Below are 20,848 nucleotides of genomic sequence, written 5' to 3' on the forward strand. Positions count from 1 at the left end.
CCCATAATTGGGAGCTGCCCCCAAAATATGCAGATAAGAGTTTTCATATTTTTTCACTGTTAATGATTTGGTTTGGAGCAAGAAAGTTCCATGCTATAGTTCTGTTTACATAATCAGGGAGGAGGGTGTAGAAATGTAGTTTGAAGACCTTGTAGACCTCTTAGAATGGAACTCATTTTAAGCAGAGTATCATACAGCAGAATAAGATACAAATATAAGGGACTATTCATTATTATCTTGACAGGAAGACTGTAGACATGTTTTATTCTCACAATTTGACAACATGGCTGAAAAGAACATAGAAAAGACTATTATTATGAAGAAGGGATCTTAAAAGTAGGTTAGGAAACTTAAGCCAAGATTGGGAAACACACACACACACAAAAGAACTTACTGATACAAGTCCAGCCCAGACACCTGGGACTTTTCAAGGTCCTAGAGTTGTCCTTTATAAGTTACTTTATGTTATTTACTCTGGCTCCAAGACAGACTAATCCAGTCAATGTAATGATTTGCCAGAAAGAATCTACCAGTTTGGCCACGAGCACTTACTTGCAAGTACTACCCACAAAGTTGAACAAGCAATCATCATCATCATCATCATCATCATCAATAACATATGTTAAAAACTATGTGCCAGACATGTATCAAAGTACTCAATATGCATAAACTCATTTCATCTTCATAACAAACTCATGAAGTAAATACTATGATGACTCCCATTTTATAGAGGAAGAACTTGAGGCATTAAGAGGTTAAGGAATTTGAAAGAGATCACATAACTGGTAAAGTTGGAGAGCCAGAATTCAAATCCAAGCAACTTGGCTCCATAACCCATGTTACTAACCACTGCCACAGATACAACTACCACTTATAGGCTGCAGAGTAAGTAACAGGAAGAAGCGAAAAATTAAAGAAGAAAGAAATTGAATGGAATGGTATTAGGAAGTTCTTAAAAGAGATTTTGACAAGAAAAAGAAGAAACCCAAGAGGAAGGAGGGAAGATTTTCTTTCTGCCAGTCAGTTTCCCATCCACATTAGGAAAAAGGGAGAAGTGAGGCCAACTCCAGTTTCCCACAACTTATGGCATAGTCAACAAAGTACTTCAGTATGATATAATCTAGGAATTCTAGGAAACCTACGCAGGAAAAACAACTTTCCAGAAGGAGTACCAGGAAAAACAGGAGAGTCAATACCAAAAAACAGGCCACAAAGTTAAAGTCTCACAAAGGTACGACCACCACTCCCCAAGCTCCCATTCCTGGTGAATTTCAAGTCCCTAAAGTGACTGCCATCATGGACTAGCTCCTAGGGAGTGTAGCAATATACAAGGAAAAAAACAGAGAAGTATTTCTTGCCTCTGTCCAAAAGTAATTTGAAAAAGCTTTCAATAAAAAGTTATATAAAACCAGATTTATTAAAAACGAAATTCAGGGAAAAAAAAAAAAAGAAAAGAACGAACAGAAGAAAGAAAAGGAAGGAAGGAAGGGAGGAAGGGAGGGAGGGAGGGAGGGAGGGAAAGAAAGAAAGAAAGAAAGAAAGAAAGAAAGAAAGAAAGAAAGAAAGAAAGAAAGAAAGAAAGAAAGAAAGAAAGAAAGAAAGAAGGAAGGAAGGAAGGAAAGAAGGAAAGAGGGAAAGAAGGAAAGAGAGAAAGAAAAGAATTCAGCACCTTGGAAAGAGAAAGAAAATATGGTCATCCCAAGGACTAGTAGAACTGAACTAACATCAAGTTTAGTCTGGGTGGCTTTCAGGAAGCCAAAGCAAAAAGAGAAACAAACTAAATTATTTAGTTTTACTTAGCTCACTCCCTTTGTACTAGCTGGGTCTTAAGGCCCAGACTCCTTGCTGGTCTCTATCCACGGCGACCTAATCTTAGCCCTCAATTAGAAATGTGCCTGAGAGCGTTGCTGCAAGGATTCCAGATCCACAGCACTACCTTCTTCCCATATACAGAGCTGTCACCAAAAACTGCAAAGGAAATAAAAACTGACATAGTTCCAAATTCCTTTAAAAAAAAAAAAAAAAAAAAAAAAAAAAAAAACCTCACACAATCTATATTACAAAAGTGACCAAGCAACAAGATGGAAAAATGTGCATCAAATGTTCCAAGGAATAGTACAAAGAAGTAAGATGGCTTCTAAGGGGTAAACAAATGTTTATAATGTACATCATGTTTAGTGGCACTGGGCTACATGTTTTCATTGAAGGCCAGACGACACCATGGTTCCATACCTTAGTAGTTATTCCCAGGGACCCACCCGGGCAGAACAAAAGACAAAATCTAATCAAAGACAGGAAAACTAGCTGCACCCAGCATTATAAGAGTAGCCACTTTCCAGTCACTAGAAATGGTGTGGTTCAGCCTCCCTGCTGGAAACGTAGCCCCAAATAATTTGAGTACTTATCAGTAAATCGTTGCTGGGTGAATGTTATTCACTAGAAACCAGTTATTCTACAGAGTGATGCCTTCGTCTTAATTAGAATTCTCTTGTGTTCAACATATATTTATTGAAATGTGACTTCACAGATACTGTGCTAAGAATTAAATTAAAAGATAAACAAAATTACAAGTGAAGTAGCAATTCCCACAGCATTTTATTAATCAATCCATGCAAAAATAATTATTGCACACCTATAGGTGTGCAAGGTACTAAAGAATGAAATAAAATCCCATTTCTCCTGGAACTGACATTCTGTTTGGGAGAGTGGAATTAGAGCTATTAAAGTAAAAGTAGCAATGGGAAAAAAAAAAAAGTTGCAAAAATAGAGCTGGGTAAAAGGTAAAGAGTAACTATGGGGACTAGCTCTCTGAGAAGTGACATTTGAACAAGAACTATTCGGCTTAGCATAATGGCGGTCATTGGTAGCATTGAAAGAATGTTTTCAGGAGATTGGTGAAGATGAAGGACTATTTTCAGTGAGTTCTGAAAAAAAGGACAATCAGTTGGATATAGGTTGGATATACATAGGTTAAAAAAAATTTTTTTTAAAGAAAGAAACAGGACGAGAGTAAATGGAAACAGCCGTTAACGACAATGCTAGGAAACTCTGTTGTTAAAGGGAGCAGAGTAATTGGCAACAGCTAAGAAGGATCTTAGGATCTTTTTAAAGACGGGGGATGTTTATAACATCCTTGTATGATGGAAACTAAATAAAAGAGAGTTTTCTCTCCTTCCTCCAGGTTTCAGGGCTCTGAATCCTATCTCAATTGTGAGAATGCTAAAAAGGTACATCTGTGATGTGACAGGTAAGACGGGGTCCTTTGGAGAGTCGCCTGCTTCTTCTTTCTAGCTTCAGGGAGAGAGAGAATAGCAAGGGCAAGGCTCATTGGGCAGCTTAAATGTGGAACTGAGTTTGAAGAACATGTTCTTCATGCACCCTCACAGTCCACAAAATGACTTTAAGCATCTTCTTTATTCCCCTCCCACTGTTCCCTCAGCTGGAGTTTCAGCAGTTAGAGATATAAAGAAAAATGTTTAAATTCTAAAGAGCAGAAAGTCAATAGAAATAAAACTTCTGGGACAAAGCAGCCCCAGTTGCAGGCAGACCAAATACTGCTGATTACCGGCAAGAAAGCCTTCATTGTAACAGGGATTTTACCCTTTCTTTGGCATTCCTAAGTAACAAAAGAGAAGTGCTGCAAACCAACGATAATTAGCAATAGTTTTATTCACACCAAAATCATTCTAATATGGTGCTTGAAAAAGCAAAATAATCTTTTCACTTAACAGAAAAAAAAACTGTACTATTTTTGAGCAACTGAAAGTCACTTCAACATATTAATTGAATGACCTATAATTGCTGCATTGTTCTGATGTTTATCTTAGACCCTGCATGAGTGGTTTTTCCTTGATGCTAATCCCATTAGAAGTAAAATGGACCACAGTTTTGAATCTCTCTGTTCCTTTAAAAAAAAAAAAAAGTTAATTGACAAGCTGTTTAATATAAGATGCCATTTTACAGATGACCAGATTGAATAATAAAAGAACTAAGGTTGAAAATGAGCTTTTACCTGTTTCGCACCTATATATACATACATACATACATATATATATATATTCAGAAATTTTTCTAAAAGGGTAAAATAACCACCAATACCTTATGCATATAAAGACGAAGCAGACTTTAAAAAGACCAAACGCAATAAGAATCTCTCATACTATACCAAATTTATCTCAAAAATAATCTTTTTGTTGAGACCCTAATACCCTCGCCTTCCTCACCATCTCAACTATTCTCTCACCTCCTCTCTCCCTGCCTGCCTCCCTGAGAGGACTCTTACACACCACTCTTTGTTCTGTAAAGGAATGCCTGGAATGGACACAAGGTACTGTGTCTTGGAGCTCAGTGTCTTAATTTTAGAAGCTTGAAAGGGTATGAACTACAACGTAGGGGTCTGGAATGACAGGCAGGGCTATGAACTACAACATCAAGCTCCCTAATCCTTTTGAATATTGAAGGGAAGAATTGAGTCCTTCTTTGGAGTTTTTCCAACATCCATTACTATTTTTAGGTAGTTTCCAGGTACCTAATATATTCATTCCTATAGGCCATTCTATTTCTGAGAAATAGAAAAACAAAAGCCCCATTCACAGGCTAATTCTAAGTTTGTCCACAAGTAATGATTTCCATGCGTCGTCACTGCAGAAATAATAAAGTGTCATGTCTCATGAAGATGATTTCTGACTAAGCCTCACTTAATCTTTGATCACATGAAAACATTCTAATTTAAAGCAACTAATAACAGCTGTTAGATACTTAATGCAACATTTAAAATAACTAAGTACTGCTATAACTAAATGGATTTCAGCAATGATCATCAATGGCTACTCACATCACAGACAGCTAGCTATCCTGTGTCTCCTAATGAAAATACACACATTTACATAAAAAGTATTCTTGCCTTCCCTTGTTTCCGCCCCCCCCCCAAGAAAATCCTTGCACCTGTTCAGTCTCCTAAATTAGTGGTTCTCAACTGGATGATTTTGCTCCTGGAGGACATTTGACAATGTCCAGAGTCACCATACTTGGAACTAGAAGATAAATTAAGCCCTATCTCTACTATACAACCTCAAACAAGTCACTCTTCTCTCTGAAATTTTCATTTATTCATAAGACATTATAATAGTGCCTGTTCTATTGTCCTCATAAAGTAACCTAACAGTAACAACTAGAATTTAATAATGCTCTGAAATTTACAAAATGCTACAAAAATAACATACGATTTATCATTATTATTAATCAAAAATATCTTCTTCATTTGCCTCAATGAAGAACCTACTGTGTGCTTTACAATTTTGTGACAATTTTGGATTGTCACAACTGGGCAATGCTACCGACATCTAATGGATAGAGGTCAGGGATACTGTTAGACATTCTACAATGCACAAGAAAGAACTGTCCGGTCCCAAATGTCATTAGTGTCAAGGTCGAGAAACCCTGCTCCAGGTCTAGCTACTAATTGCCAGGAAATACAGAGGACAGAAAACATGTTAAAGGACATCAAGGGACACAATGAGCACAGCCCAGACTGTGGGAAACTCCAGGACAAGTGACCTGGGGTTTTTTTTTAACAAGTAAATTGCAAGGGGTAAAGAACAGAAATAGAAGGAAACCCCACAAATTGAAAGGCTTATGAGACACATCAACTAACTTGAACATAAATATTTTATTTGGACTTCGATTTAAATAATCAAACTGTAAAAAATAACAAGATGATTGGGGAATTTTAAAAACTGGCTCGATGTCTGATTATTTTAAAGAAGAGTTGTTTAATTTTTAGGTGTGATAATGATATTATGTTTATGTTTTAGTCCTTATATTTTAGAGACAAATACTGAAATATTTACAGGTGGAATTATATAATGTCTAAGAAATATTTCAAAATAATGGGGAGAATAAAGAGAATAAATAATACTAGTTATGAGTTCATCATTGATGTAATTATTTGGTGCATACAAAGGGGTTCACTATACAATTCATACTTCTTTTGTATATGTTAAAAAAAAAAACCTTCCATACTAAAAAACGTTTAGACAATAATATGTAAAAATAATAAAATAGCTAAGTAACCTTTAAACAAAAATAAGTTACACATTTCTATTTCTAAAGCAAAATCTTTTAAGAGCACAGACATACGGTTGAGACCTAGGTTAAAATCCTGGCTCCCCTACTCTTACATCTTGATAATCTTTACACTCTCTGTAAAACAGAGTTGGTCCTCATACCCCCCTTGCAGCATTGATGTGAAAAGTGGGCAAGATGGTGGCTGGTGCTCGGTGACTGGCAGTTCCCTTTCCCACTTTCCACAAGAGCTTTAAACAAAGAAGGAAAACAAAATGGGACCACTCCTGCGACCCGTCCCCTATACTAACATTTTCTAAGGACTTTGATCCAGGCCATTCATTTCCTTCCTGTACATATCTGACTGTGACCAGATCAAAGCACTAACAAAGAATAAGAAGATTCTTTTCTACCTTTCCCCTGATTTCTGAGGTTTTTTTTTTTTTTTTACACTCCTTTATAAATGAAACTTAGCAATCAATAAACAAGGTAGAGGGAAATAGGAAAGAATACCTCATTGCAAAATCCCTTACATGCATGTGATTCATTTTAGGCCACAATGTGCCCTGAACGGTTCATAACTTATATGATTCTAGAAACAATAAGCCAAATTTGGTTTTCTTTCCTTAGTGAATCATTATTTCACCAACTATTTGTACTTAATTTTTTTTAATTAAAAAAAAAACTTGATTAAAATCTCCTGCCCAGATATAATAGCTTACAAATCTCACTTCCTCTGCTTCATTCCCTTTTACAGCAGCTACTTGCATATTCGTAGCCTGCCAGGTTTTTGCCAGAAGGTTCACTGGCAAAGTTGTGAGCCGGTTGTATTAGTGACTTTAGACTTGGCTGCAAACATTCTGTTTCAGCTGACTTTTATTTTCCCCAAAGTAGCAGTTCCTTTAGTCCCACTGCATTTGCAATGAAGCAGTCATTTTCATCTACTTGTAAATAAGGGATAAAGACACAGACTTTTGGCTGGTGGTCTCTTAACTCGTACAAGATAGGACTTTCTCCTTCTGTAAATAAAGCCCTCCATGAAGAGCAATCACCATACTTGGAACTAGAAGACAAATTAAGCCCTATCTCTACTATACAACCTCAAACAAGTCACTCTTCTCTCTGAAGTTTTCATTTATTCATAAGACATTATAATAGTGTCTGCCCTATTGTCCTCATAAAGGAACCTAATAGTAACAACTAGAATTTAATAATGCTCTGAAATTTACAAAATGCTACAAAATATAACATATGATTTATCATTATTATTAATCAAAAATATCTTCTTCATTTGCCTCAATGAAAAACCTACTGTGTGCTTTACAAAGCACTGCAAGTAGAATCCTTGACCCCTGAACTTGCTATTCTGTGGCATCCAGACACACGCTACCATCTCTAAACTTGCCAGAGTTTAGTCTAAATTATTTGCATAATTTCCAGAGTGAAGGTAAATCCAAAGTGGAAACACTGTAATCTCTTTCAAAAAATAAAGACACATGCACACGTATGTTTATTGTAGCACTATTTATAATAGCAAAGACTTGGAACCAACCCAAATGCCCATCAATGATAGACTGGATAAAGAAAATGTAGCATATATACACCATGGAATACTATGCAGCCATAAAAAGGAATGAGTTCATGTCTTTTACAAGGACATGGATGAAGCTGGAAGCCATCATTCTCAGCAAACTAACACAGGAACAGAAAACCAAACACCACACGTTCTCACTCATAAGTGGGAGTTGAACGATGAGAACACATGTATACAGAGAGGGGAACATCACACACCGGGGCCTGTCAGGGGGGTGGGGGTCAAGGGAACGGAGAGCATTAGGACAAATACCTAATGCACGTGGGGCTTAAAACCTAGATGATGGGTTGATACATGCAGCAAACTACCATGGCACGTGTATATCTATGTAACAAACCTGCACATTCTGTACATGTACCCCAGAACTTAAAGTAAAATAAAAAATAATTAAATAGATAGACAAATAAGAATATTTAAGATGAAAATTAGAACAGAACTATACTAGGAACTGTGCGAGGAAATGGAGAGACAAGGACAAATAGCACAGACGCTTCTCTCAAAGAAAAATAACATGCAAGGAAAAAAGCACTGGAGAAGCATCTTTTGTAAAAATGCACCATGTGGTCATGGTATGGATGGAAGTATAGGTCTTGCCTTTGCACATATACAAGTACGTCTTCCATGAACAGTACAGTTTGAAACGTACAGTGACTAGAAACAATTCGCTTGCCATAATCAACGTATGTTAGCTCCTACCCTAGTCACGGCACCATACTGGGAAGTTTAACAAAGTTTACACAAGATAGCTCTTTTATCAGAAAGCATAAAATCAACCATTTGTATCAAAGGAAGGAATTTAGAGACAATCCAGAGAACTAAAATTAAATCAGAATTATAAAACAATAGAGGCAATATCCTGTGAGAATAGGCTAAAACCTTGAATTTTCAGTCGGAGACATAATAACTGAAAATAATAACTGAAAAGTTTATGATCAAGGTTTCTAAGGTACACAAAAATCTGCTCACCAATTAACGGAATACTGGGATAATTCCGTGAAGTTTGAAATACAAATTTAAGAGCAAACAAAAGGAAGTACAGTCATGAACCGCATATGGCTCTTTCGGGCAACAACAAACAGGATGGGCTACATGTACTACGATGGTCCCCTAAGATTATAATACCATATTTTTGCTGTACCTTTTCTGTTTACATATGATTAGATACATAAATACTTAACATTGTCTTCCAATTGCCTATAGTATTTAGCACAGTAACATGGTGTGCAGGTTTGCAGCCGAGGAGCAAGAGTAAATGCCTAGGGTATATACTGTTTACCCTGGGTGTGCAGTAGGTTAGACCATCCAGGTTTGCTTAACTACACTCTATCGTGTTCACACAACAACATAATTGCCTAACAACACGTTTCTCAGAATGTGTCCCCCTCATTAAATGACACATGACTATATCTTTACACAGCACCTAGTAAACTTATGAAATGCAGGAGTGCACTAAAAGGCCTGTCAGAAATATATATATTATATATATATTAAAAACATATGTAAACATATATATATTAAAAACTCAAGGAACTTATGGAAAAATTCATAAATGATAGACTTGTAAGAGCTTTTAAGAGAAACTGGGGCCAGACACGGTGTCTCATGCCTGTAATAACAGCACTTTGTGAGGCCGAGGCGGGTGGATCACCTGAGGTCAGAAGTTCAACACCAGCCTGACCAACATGGTGAAATGCCATCTCTACTAAAAATACAAAAATTAGCCAGGCATGGTGGCGCACGCCTGTAATCCCCGCTACTCAGGAGGCTGAGGCAGGAGAATTGCTTGAATCCAGGAGGCGGAGGTTGCAGTAAGCCAAGATCACGCCACTGCACTCCAGCCTGGGCAACAAGAGTGAAACTCCTTCTCAAAAAAATAAAAAATAAAAAAGAGAGAGAGAAAGAAACTGTGGTATGTCTGAGATTAAAGACAATTACATGGACTATAGGACTGGCACAGCAGAATAATTCCTATCTTCTCATATCCTAACAGTTCTATAGAAGCCTCGAAAGAGGAAGATTGTTCTTTACTTACCAGTTACTACATAATGAACTATAATTGCACTTTCTTATTTTGGTGTGGTAATATTTATACATTATACATAGAGTACTATGATTTATATGTCTTATTTTGTGGTGATCAGTTACAGACAGACATAGTATGCTGCTGTTATAGGAAAAGCCATTTTCAAAATGTAACACTTTTCCAAAGATAATCTGAAAAATGTCGAGTCCATAAAAGCAGGAAAACTAGTGAGAAATTTGACCTAGAAACTTACTATAGCTGTGTAATAACAGTTAAAATTGACCAAACTAGATTCTGTACTCGATGTATTTAACTATCCTTCCTGTTGGAATCTATGTTCATGTTAAAAGTTTCTTACCATAAAAAATACAGAAACTTGATGCACTAAGGCAGGACACTCTTAGAATGTCTTGTTAAAAATAGACTCTTATCAGAACATCACCCCTAATCCACAAAAGAATCTGCCAAGAGATTGCAATAACAAGAGGCATATTGTAGGCATTTATGTCCATCAGCAAATCTAACAAATTGATTAAAATGTCAAAGGGACAAGGGTGAAACCAAATACAGTGCAAGGACTAAAACAGACTCACGGCAGTCATTCTCGTCAGCTCCATCTGGGCAGTCTCTGACGTGGTCGCATCTGTATTCACCTGGGATACACTGACCGTTGGAGCATGTTATCTGATGACTTGAGCATGTACTTTGTGCTGTTAAGAGAAAAAATTATTACTTAATTTATAATTATTGCTACACACAGACTAATCTATTGGCATTAACAAGGATATTGGAAAGCATAAAGTTCGTAGGGACACAAGATAAAGTACCTGACTACCACCAAGCTGAGCTTACAATGCAAAAGCAAAAGTATAATATTATCAAAATGCCCAGAGAATAGTGTCCACACTCAAGCATGCTACATACACAATTACATTATCAACATGTGTAAAGAATACAATATAGATTTTTAAACTATATGGTGAAAAGGTTAATGAAATAAAAATTTTGCAGATATAGGTATTAACCAAGGACGGGCAAGGTCCCCCCAACCCACCCATTGAAATCCTAGTATAAACAAGAAGGAAATACACCAAAGCTTTAATAGCAGTTATTCCAGAGTGGTGTGAATATGAATATGAGTGATTTTATTTTTTCTGTATAGTTTCCTCTATTCTATAAACTGTTTACATTGACCATGTATCAATTTTATAAAGAGGAAAAAAAAATTTTAAGCTAGCTTGATTTTATCCCGTGTTGATTAACACAGGTAAAAGCAGGGCATCATCAGTTCATCAAATTTGCTTCCAGATAAAACAGATAAAATCCAGTGAATTGATGCCCACAAGCATGATGTGAAAGCTATCCTGTAAATCTGAGGCAGGAATTACCATAACATGGTAACATTATCTTATCGTGGGATTTTAAATCGTCTACATACAAAGAGCTTTGGGGGTAAACGTGATCCTCTAAAAATTATAATATAATCCCCTGATGGAAGAAAAAATGTTTGCCCTCAATTTTTACAGAGCTTTTTATACTTACATATAGTATAGATATTTAGGTTCAGCAAATCTTGGTTTTCTGATAAAATTAGATATCTGTTAAGGAATGTACGACCAAAACTTAACATGAAAAACCTTTTCAAACAACAAGTAAACCTGGCACTATGGCTCGTGCCTGTAATCCCAGCTACGGGAGACTGAGGCAAGATCACTTGAGGCCAGGAATTCAAGACTAGCCTGGGCAACATAGTGAGCTCTTTATATCTTAAAAAAAAAAAAAAAAAAAAAAAAATTGGGCACAGTGGCTCACTTTCAAGTAGCTATAGTCCTAGCTACTTGGAAGGCTGAGGTAGGAGGATCACTTGAGCCAAAAAAATCTTCTCTTTTTATGTAGTTATAGTGAGCTATAATCACGCCACTGCACTCCAGCCTGGGCAGCAAAGCAAGACCCTTGTCTCTAAAAAAAAAAAAAAGAAAAATGTAAAAGATAAGTAGACAGTGACAGTTTTCAAGGTGGTACTTGAAAATTCAAACATAAAAAAATTATCATATGATAAGATATTTTATAAAACCATAATTAACACCCTTCTCCATGCTTAATTGATTATATCTTCCTTGTCATTTTGTTCCTTCTTTCTGTTTAATTAATAAAATGGTGTCATATAATTCTGGAATAGCAAACAAAATTTTTCCAGTCAGCCTATTTCTAACACTAAATAATTTCATATTTTCTCTAAGTACCTTATACCTGTGGGTCCAATTTTACTTCTATTAATAAAGGTAGAATAGGTAGATTTTTCCAGAAGGCACTTAAATGTCTGAATTATGCCCATGGCAGAGAGACAATTTTATCTGAAAAAGGTTAAAGAGATTAATACTTCCTCATTAAATTTCCATATAATTTATTTAAGTACATATTGCCAATTTTCACATAAAATTAAAGAACTTTCTTTTATTCCCGAGAAGACAAGTCATGAGTGTCTCAAACAAAATATGAAAAGACACTATGTCAGGTGTCAGTACTATTTCAATTACCTTGGCTTTCTTCTTTACATCAAGCCCAAATAATTCTAAATTTTGTGCTTAGGTTTTCAAAGGGCTTACGAAGGAGCAATTAAAAGCTCATTCAAATGTGAGGAAACAAATTAAAATTATATAATTCCATCAACCAATCTAATGCTGAGATTCATCTGTTCATTAATTACACAAACATCTGTTGAGGGCCTATTATGTACCACACAGTATAGCAATATGGGAATCTGCGAATGAGTAAGGCACAATCCCTACCCTCAAGAAGCTCATAGTCTTCTAGGGGACACTTTAAAGAGTAATTAGAAAACAGTTATGAAAGTGGACTATAGGCACACAGGAATGATAGAACCATCAATCTGGGAACTTAATGCACTCTGGGATGGGAACATGCATGGGGACCGTTTCCTTGAAAAAGTGATACCTCCCTGGGTCTTAAAGAAGCAGCAGTCAGGTAGGCCAAAAGCAAAGAAGAACCATCTAGCACTGAGCATTCAGCATTCAGGCAGCTTGCACAGACACAAAAGGCTAGGACACAGCATGGCACGCCCACAGGAACTGAAAGCACTGCTGTGCCCAAGTGGCCACTTCAAGACAAGAATAGCAAATGATAGACATAGGAAAATAAGCACCAGCCACATCCTGGAAGCCACTGTAAACCATGTTAGGGAATTGGAACTTTCTCCTGGAATTAATGGAGAGCTACCAAAGAATCTTAGTTAGATCAGCATCAGTGTCAGAGAGAATCTAAGGATGCACCGGACTGGAGGCAGGGAGGCCAACCCAGAGGCTACTGCTGACACCCAAATGAGAGATGTTGGCAGTGGGAGCAGAAATAAAGAGATGGGCCAGACATGGTGGCTTACACCTATAATCCCAGCACTTGGGAGGCCAAGATGGGTGGATCACTTGAGGCCAGGAGTTGGAGACCAGCCTGGGCAACATGGCAGAACCCCATCTCTGCAAAAAAAATACAAAATTAGCCAGGTGTGGTGCCATGCGCCTGTAGTCCCAGCTACTCAGGAGGCTGAGAAGTGGGAGGACCATTGGAGCCCAGGAGGTCAAGGCTACAGTGAACCATGATTGCACCACTGCACTCCAGCCTGGGCAACAGAGCAAGACCCTGTCTCAAAAAAAAAAAATCTGTCATTACAAAAAAAAAAAAAAATAGAGAGAGAAATAAAGAGATGAACTTTAGAAATATTTATAAGGCAAATTAGGCAGGAGTTGGTGATTCAATGTGGGCAGTGAAAAAGAGGAAGGAATCAAGAATAACTTTCAAGTTTCTAGCGTGGGTGCTTAGGGGATTGTGATAGCCTTTTCATGCCAATTGATTATATAGTTCATGTCACTTACAGCAATCTTTCTTCTTCGTTTAATAAAATAGTTTCATTATGAAATATGTTTCACAAATTCAATAAGTAAAAGAGCTTCCATCTGCCTATTTCCGATAACTTAAGACTGATTTTGTATTTTCTGCCAGTGCCTCATAGTAGGTTAAATGCTATTTCCATTAACAAAGATAAAATATGTTGCCTAGCAAATATAGAAGGAAAATCCAGTTCAGGAAGGAAGATGATTATTTGCAGTTGGGACACCTTGAGTTCAAGGCACCTTGCAGAGGTTCAAAGGTAGTTGAGTATAAAAGACTGAAGTGTGGACAAAAATCTGGGTTGTAAACACAGATTTAGGTCTCATCAGGCCACAGAGGGTCACTAAAATCATGAGAATGGTGAGACTATCCTGAGATTATCTAGAATGAGAAAAGCTGCTCAGGGCAGGACTCTGAGCAACACCAATACTCAAGGGCTGAGTAGAAGAGGAAAATAAAATGGAACGACCAAAGCAGCTCAAAAGAGAGCCAGGACTGCTGGGAGTCATGGCAGCCAAGGGAGTGGTGTCAAGAAGGAGGAATGGTCTCCAGAGTCAAGTGCAGTCAAAATGCCCATCCAGTGTGACAAGGAAGGAAAATGCCCATTGGCAATCAGGAGTTCTCTGGTGACTTTAGTGAACACAGAGGTGGCATATTCTGTTTGTGGTTAAAAGATACCTAATGGAGAATTTTTATATCATTAAAAATGGGAGAATTGCCTTATGAAACCCATGGTCATTTAAAATGATATGCAATATTGTTTTAAAATGACTGCTATAAACTTATCTCCAGCCTCTTCTCCCAAGCAGTTGCCTTAGTAGTTCCAATCCCCTCTGTATTATTATTAGCAAAGGGTCATCCACCACACACTGAATCGCAAAATAAAGCTCAGCTTTCTTCCCACTCTGTGAGAGGAATAAGGGAAAACAGACTCAAAGCTATATAGCCAAAAGATGAACAACCCATCATTTATGCATTTAGTATCTATTTATTAAGAACCTCCTCTCTACCTGAGAGAATGTCAGGCCTTCAGGATGCAAATTTTGAGACTTGAGCAGCTTTTACACAATCAAGAAAGGCCGATAGGATAAATATGGCAGAGCAAAAAAGCAAGGAAAAACTGGATAATGTTACTGAGCTGGGAATTAATCAACCCTAGAACAATCCTACAGTTAGGCTTCTTATTATGTGAGATAATAAATCCCCTTTTTGTTTAACTTTTGTGAGTTGTGTTTTTCTTTCCTTGCAGCTAACAACATCCGCAATGATACAAGAATTATTTTAAATTATACAAATATCCTTAATAGAGAAAGGAATGGAATGATACACATGAGAGACAAATTGCTCACAGGTCGCCATCTTATATTTACCCGACATTACTCTCATCTGAAATTATTTTCAGGCCAGGCATAGTGGGTCATGCCTATAATCCCAACATTTTGGGAGGCCAAAGCAGGAGGATCACTTTAGCCCAGGATTCCAGACCAGCCTGGGCAACGTAACAAGATTGTATCTCTACAAAAAATTTAAAAATTAGCTGGGCATGGTGGTGCACACCTATAGTCCCAGCTACTCAGGAGACTGAAGCGGGAGGACTACCTGAGCCCAGGTGTTTGAGGCTGCAGTGAGCTGTGATCGCACCACTGCACTCCAGTCTGGGTGAGAGAGTGAGACCCTGACTCTAAAAATAATAATAAAATAAAAATAAATAAAATAAAATTATCGTTAAACCTATTAAAACAATTTTTTCCAGTTTAATCTCAAAGAAATTAGAATTTAAAGGTTTTTTTCAAGGTAACTGAACCAAACCACCTCAATGTCCAGGGATGCCTCAGTTGCCAAGATCCGCTTCATTGCTACTATTTTCTTTCTTGTTCCAATTCATCCTATGGTGGCTGCGGCAGCAGTCACTGAAGTAACCACCAAGAAGCCCTCCAACAGACCTACCTGCTTCCACTAAGTCAAAAAGAAGAGAGTTTAATATTGGGGCAGACGGAGTGGAAGGTTTGAATACAAAGTATGCCACAGAGCCAAAGGACTCATTCAGCTGTCAACCACACACATGAAGACACCCAGCTATACACACCAATAGATATTTGGTTTCTTTCTTGAGCATAACATAATCAAAATTAAAGACTGGGAACCTATCTCATTTCCGAATTGCTGGGGTATATTCATAATTCTTCAGTACATCTGTACTTTCAATATCATCCAACCCCTGAATGAGATTGCTGGCATAGGTTCCCTTATGATTTAAGGCCCCGCTCCACATTTATAAAGAATCATCCCATTGTGTGTAACCTCTTTGTGACAGGTTGGGTTTTAGGTGTCCACAAAGCCAAGCAAGATTCCTCTCCAAACACTTACAGCAACCTTGATGTTCATCTGAGCCATCATCACAGTCTTGATCTTGGTCACACACCCAGGAGTTGGGGATGCATTGTCCCTCACTCTGGCACTTGAAATAGCCCTGCTGGCAGGTCACGACAGCTAAAACAAACCAAAAGAGAACTCATTATGGCAATCATCCTCCCCACTATACTAGCAAGCAATGCTTGTTCCAGAAGAGCGTATCATGTCAACTGCTCCTCAATTTATTTGAAGGCAAATAGTAAACAACCCTTATACTAGAGTCTGTGGATGCCAGAGTTCACTTTCAGATAAACTCAGCAACAGCATCACAGCAAACTCATGAACCAAAGCAACTTAAAAACACAGAGAATAAAACAAACAGCAGACATGCACACAAATTATGGTAAAGGTGTTAGATTAAAAGCTTCACTCAAGTAAAAATTAACCATGAGTTATTGTTAAACTATTTGTTTCATAATAACTAATAGTAAAGTATCATGATGAACTGGAAAATTCATGAGATTTGGAAAAGAAAATCCAGAATCAAATAATTATTATTTCCATGATTTACTTGCTTTAGGATCTTTGGCAGGTTCTCTGAACCTCGTATGCATCATAAAATGGGGACTATACTCATCTCACGGTTTGTTGTGAAAAATAAGTTAAATAATGTATGTGAAAGCACCAAGTAATGTTAGCTGCTCTCACTATCATCATTGGTATTGTTGTTATTGTTATTATTTTTACAGGTCAATAAAATATAATACAGGTAACAATCTCTGAAGAGTTGTTGGCATAGCTGTTCACTTATTCCTTTACCCCAGATACACTGCTCTTGCCTTTTTGCTTTTATTGTTTAATTAAAATGAACTCAGTAAGCCCAGTGGAGGCAAACAGTTAGCACATGATCGTGTCTCTACAAATATAGTTTAGTCCCTTGTTCAAAGTGTAGTCCGCAAAGTAGCAGCATCAACATCAGCAGGAAGTTTACAGAAATGCAGAAGCTCAGGTCCCACCTCAAAACACGGAACCCAAATTTGCACTTTAATGAGCTCCCAGGTGATCCATTTGTGCATGAGCGTTAGAGGAGCACTGTACAGGACCCAGTCCTTACCCTTCCTCCCAGTTTCAAATGCGTTGTCATCTAAATGACACACCAAAGTTTGACCGCTATGGTATGCCATAAGATGGCCAACAATTCCAAACAAAAATTTTTCACCTGCTTTTCTGATTTTTGAAAGAAAACCCTCATTAGTTCACCTGCTGAAATGAAGGAAATTGCAGATGTATGATTGATCACCTATGAGAAGTTGGGAAGAGCAATGGGATCTGTGCACAGACTTACCAACTGTAAGAACTTTAATAAATGACTTAACTTCTCCAAGTCTCAATTTCCTAATCTGAAACCTACCTCAGAAGATTAGTGAGAAAACTAAATGACAAAATGTATGTGAACGTCATTTAATAATTAATTAGATTTGAGGTTTACTACATTACCATATTTTTAAAATTTTTTAAAACTAGAATTTTTAAAAAACATAAATCACACGAACCAATTATGTGATTTCTTTTGGGTAATTCCAACAAGTTACTCTACATCCTTTACATAAAAATGGACTCCTCCTTGACTTACAAATCATAGTAGTTCAGATAACATTATTTTTTGTTTGTTCTTATGGGTGCACAAAATTCGCAGAGTGAATATCAGTAATAATCTCTTACAGGCTTCAGAAAACTGCACCCAAATATGTTTCCATATTGAAGTTGTGGTCAGGGATAAGGGTGAGATAGAAACTAATATTCTATCATCAATGTGAATTGAACCCCTACCTCAGAAGGGAATGAAATCATTGTTAATGCCACCAGTTCTCTATTTAACCACACAGATCTCAAAAGACTTTGGCCCAGACCTGACTCTGTCACTAAAAGGCATACTCTTCTCTTTGTTGCAGGTGAAATCACCACGAAGCACTTACGTTACTCAAAATAGAACTTAGCCTGGCCCCTCCTCACTTACCACAACCAATTTCATCCGTGTCATCTGAACAGTCTTTGGTCCCATCACACCTCCAGTCTGCAGGGATGCAATGCCCACTTCCACAGCGAAAATGCTCACTGTCACATTCTGCAATAACAGACAGAAATTTTAAAAACTTATGCCATGCAGATATTTAACCGAAGAAATATAAATTTTTGATAAAAATGAAAAATTATTCAACTAATCACATAATCAAAGAAATACAAATTAGAAAATTAGGAAAACATTCTCCCAATGATAATATAAAGATATTTATTCGAATATCCACAAGAAGAGAGTGATTTTCATACACAGTTGATTAGTGTATACCTTGATGGAACTCATTGGGAAAGCTGTTTGACAACATGTATCTTGCTTTTTAAAAACACTTGATCTTTAATTTAGTACTTTTACTTCAAGGATTTTTTTCCTAAGGAACAAATCAAAGAAGTAGACAAAAATGTATGTATAAAGATTTTCATCACAACATTATTTGTAACAAAGGAAATTGCAAACCTCCTATATGTCCAACAATAAAAGGATTATATTTTTTTACATCTCTTTTTGACATATTAGTAACTTATAAAATGGTTATGGAGAAATTCTAAGTACTTAGATAAATACTCATAATTTAATGTAACAAAAACAAGGATGTAAATTTTTACTGATAACAGAGTTACATATGCAAAGAAAAAAAAAACAGCATAAAAAAGACCAGAATGTTAACAGTGCTTATCTCTGATTGATAACATCATGAGTAACTTTTCATTTGCTTGACTATACTTTTTTGAGTTCCTCACCTTATTTTTTAAGTGATTTTTTATTACTAAATCATATACAGCAGGTTATGACCTTTCATTCTTAGATTCAGACTAATATTTTGTCTTAATTTTTAAAAATTAAGTTATAACTTGCCAGATCTATAAGCTCATCTCTGCAAACAATTTTTTTAAACCAAAGAGCCAAAAACAAAACAAAACAAAATCTCTGCAGCCAACCAGAGTATACAAACTTGACACCAAAAGTTTGACAGCCCAAGTGGCAGTGATAGTCCCTAGTGATACTGGAAGGACAATATAATTTAAACAAGCTCATTTCACTGAACAAATATATCCTGTGATTTTCCTAGGTCTCCCCAAGGGACAAAGTTCCCCAAATACCTGGCCAGTGACCTTCCCAAGCATTATGTGCCACACAGAAAAATTTTTCAAAGAGAGCAGCCACTACCAGCCCCACTTAAAGACTCAAAACTATTTTATTCTTTCACAAACTCATGGGATAAAGGAGCAATTTTTGGAGTTGGAAGAATAATTACATCTTCCCCATGTATTTAAGCAATCATGCTAAATTACCCATTTCAATTTTTAGTTAATTAACCAAAATTAGGTAAATATACAGATCAATTACCTACTCCTAAAATAAACAAGCAATGTGCTGTCCTGATTTGTGTAAATGCAGGCATATCAACAGCATGACATAAACATAGTTAAGTGATCTATTTCTAGGGTATATAGGCTACTTTGTTCATGGAATGTTCAAATCTGATTGTCTGGTAGTGACATCCTGATTTATAATGTATGCTGCAAATGGTCAGAAACTTCGCTTGGCTAAATGGTGGTACCGAGTGGTACAGGAGTACGTACACCCAAATACCTTCTATAGACTAATGCATGATGGTGGTTGGTGGTGCAGGTCTGGGGTTGGTGGTGCAGGTCTCTTATCAACTACCTTTAAAGCACAACAACCTCCCTTGCAAAAATGCCCCTAAGGAATGTACAAATTCACTCTGGAATCCCAGAACTTCTCATTGGATTTTGTTCTACAAAGCAATATTTCCATGGGAGATTAGGGGCTTTGGAGGTTTAGCTATTAACACAACATATATTAAATCACTTTTATCAATTAGGTCTATTGTTAGTAATCCAACATAATACATTTGTAAGTTCAGTGTATTTGTCTCCCTTAGTATCTGAGGTTGTAAAGGTAGTATCTTCTGGTTGAAAAATTATAACAATCATAAAGAACAGTCCTCTTACAGACAGTTTCATATTGCTATGGAGAAAAGAAAAGTATAAACGTAGAGACTGAGTACTCAGGAGGAAATTATCAGAACAATATACATTGCCTGTTTTGAAAATATATATAATTAATGCTATTTCTTTAGCAACTTTTATTACAAGTCCCATTTTTGAGGAGTGGGGTGGGGGGACTTGTTTGTTTTTGCCAAGCTAAAATGCCAAGTTAAACACATCATGAAAAGAACACAAAATAGAGACCCAAAAGTCATTTTATAAAACACTTTGAAGTCAGTTATTTAAAATCACACATGTGAAAAATGAAACTAATGGGGAAATGTTGCAATTAAGTAATTTTTATAGGCAGTGATTTTCACACTTGATCTCCTCACTCCATTATCTAATATATCAAATCCAATTTACTCAGTTTATCAACAGATCTATAATTCATTTGTCAAATTCACCTTTTCAGTAGTAACTTCGATGCCTGTTTCTAACTCCCAAATGACTATTGTTTGGAAATATCTCTCCAGAAAAAACAAACTGATACTTTATCATTGCTGGCTGACCTCTCAGCAATCAGCCAAATGCTTCACTGGCCTCAGAAGCTCATTCTCTCATAAAGGGAGTATGTGTTGTTTAAAAATAAACCAAATATAAACCACTAGTTTAAAGGTCTGGATTAGGTCTAATAACAATTGCAAATGCCCCTGACTTCAGTTGGTCCATATGCACTTTATTTTAAGTGTTTTGTTTTAAATAAGTAGCCTTTATTCACAAGCCCTCCAAAAGTTTTATCTAGATATTATCTACCTTTTCGTTATTTAAGTATTTAAAGTTTAAAAAAAAAAGTTGGGGGGGATGATTTCACACACTGGAGC

The 20,848-nt window shown here is 36.7% G+C and overlaps 1 protein-coding gene across 1 annotated transcript in view; it reads right to left on the minus strand.

The window, feature by feature from the left end:
* The window catches only part of LRP2 (LDL receptor related protein 2), a 213,508-nt gene that overhangs the window by 155,274 nt on the left and 37,386 nt on the right, over positions 1-20,848 (minus strand). The window contains exons 2-4 of the mRNA XM_015110294.3: positions 17,953-18,060; positions 15,951-16,073; positions 10,274-10,390 (exon numbers count right to left, since the gene is read on the minus strand). Coding sequence (XP_014965780.3) covers positions 10,274-10,390; positions 15,951-16,073; positions 17,953-18,060 — 348 coding nt within the window. The remainder of the gene's footprint in view (positions 1-10,273; positions 10,391-15,950; positions 16,074-17,952; positions 18,061-20,848) is intronic.

Source organism: Macaca mulatta, chromosome 12 (genome assembly GCF_049350105.2).
Source record: "Macaca mulatta isolate MMU2019108-1 chromosome 12, T2T-MMU8v2.0, whole genome shotgun sequence".
Lineage (NCBI taxonomy): Eukaryota > Metazoa > Chordata > Mammalia > Primates > Cercopithecidae > Macaca > Macaca mulatta.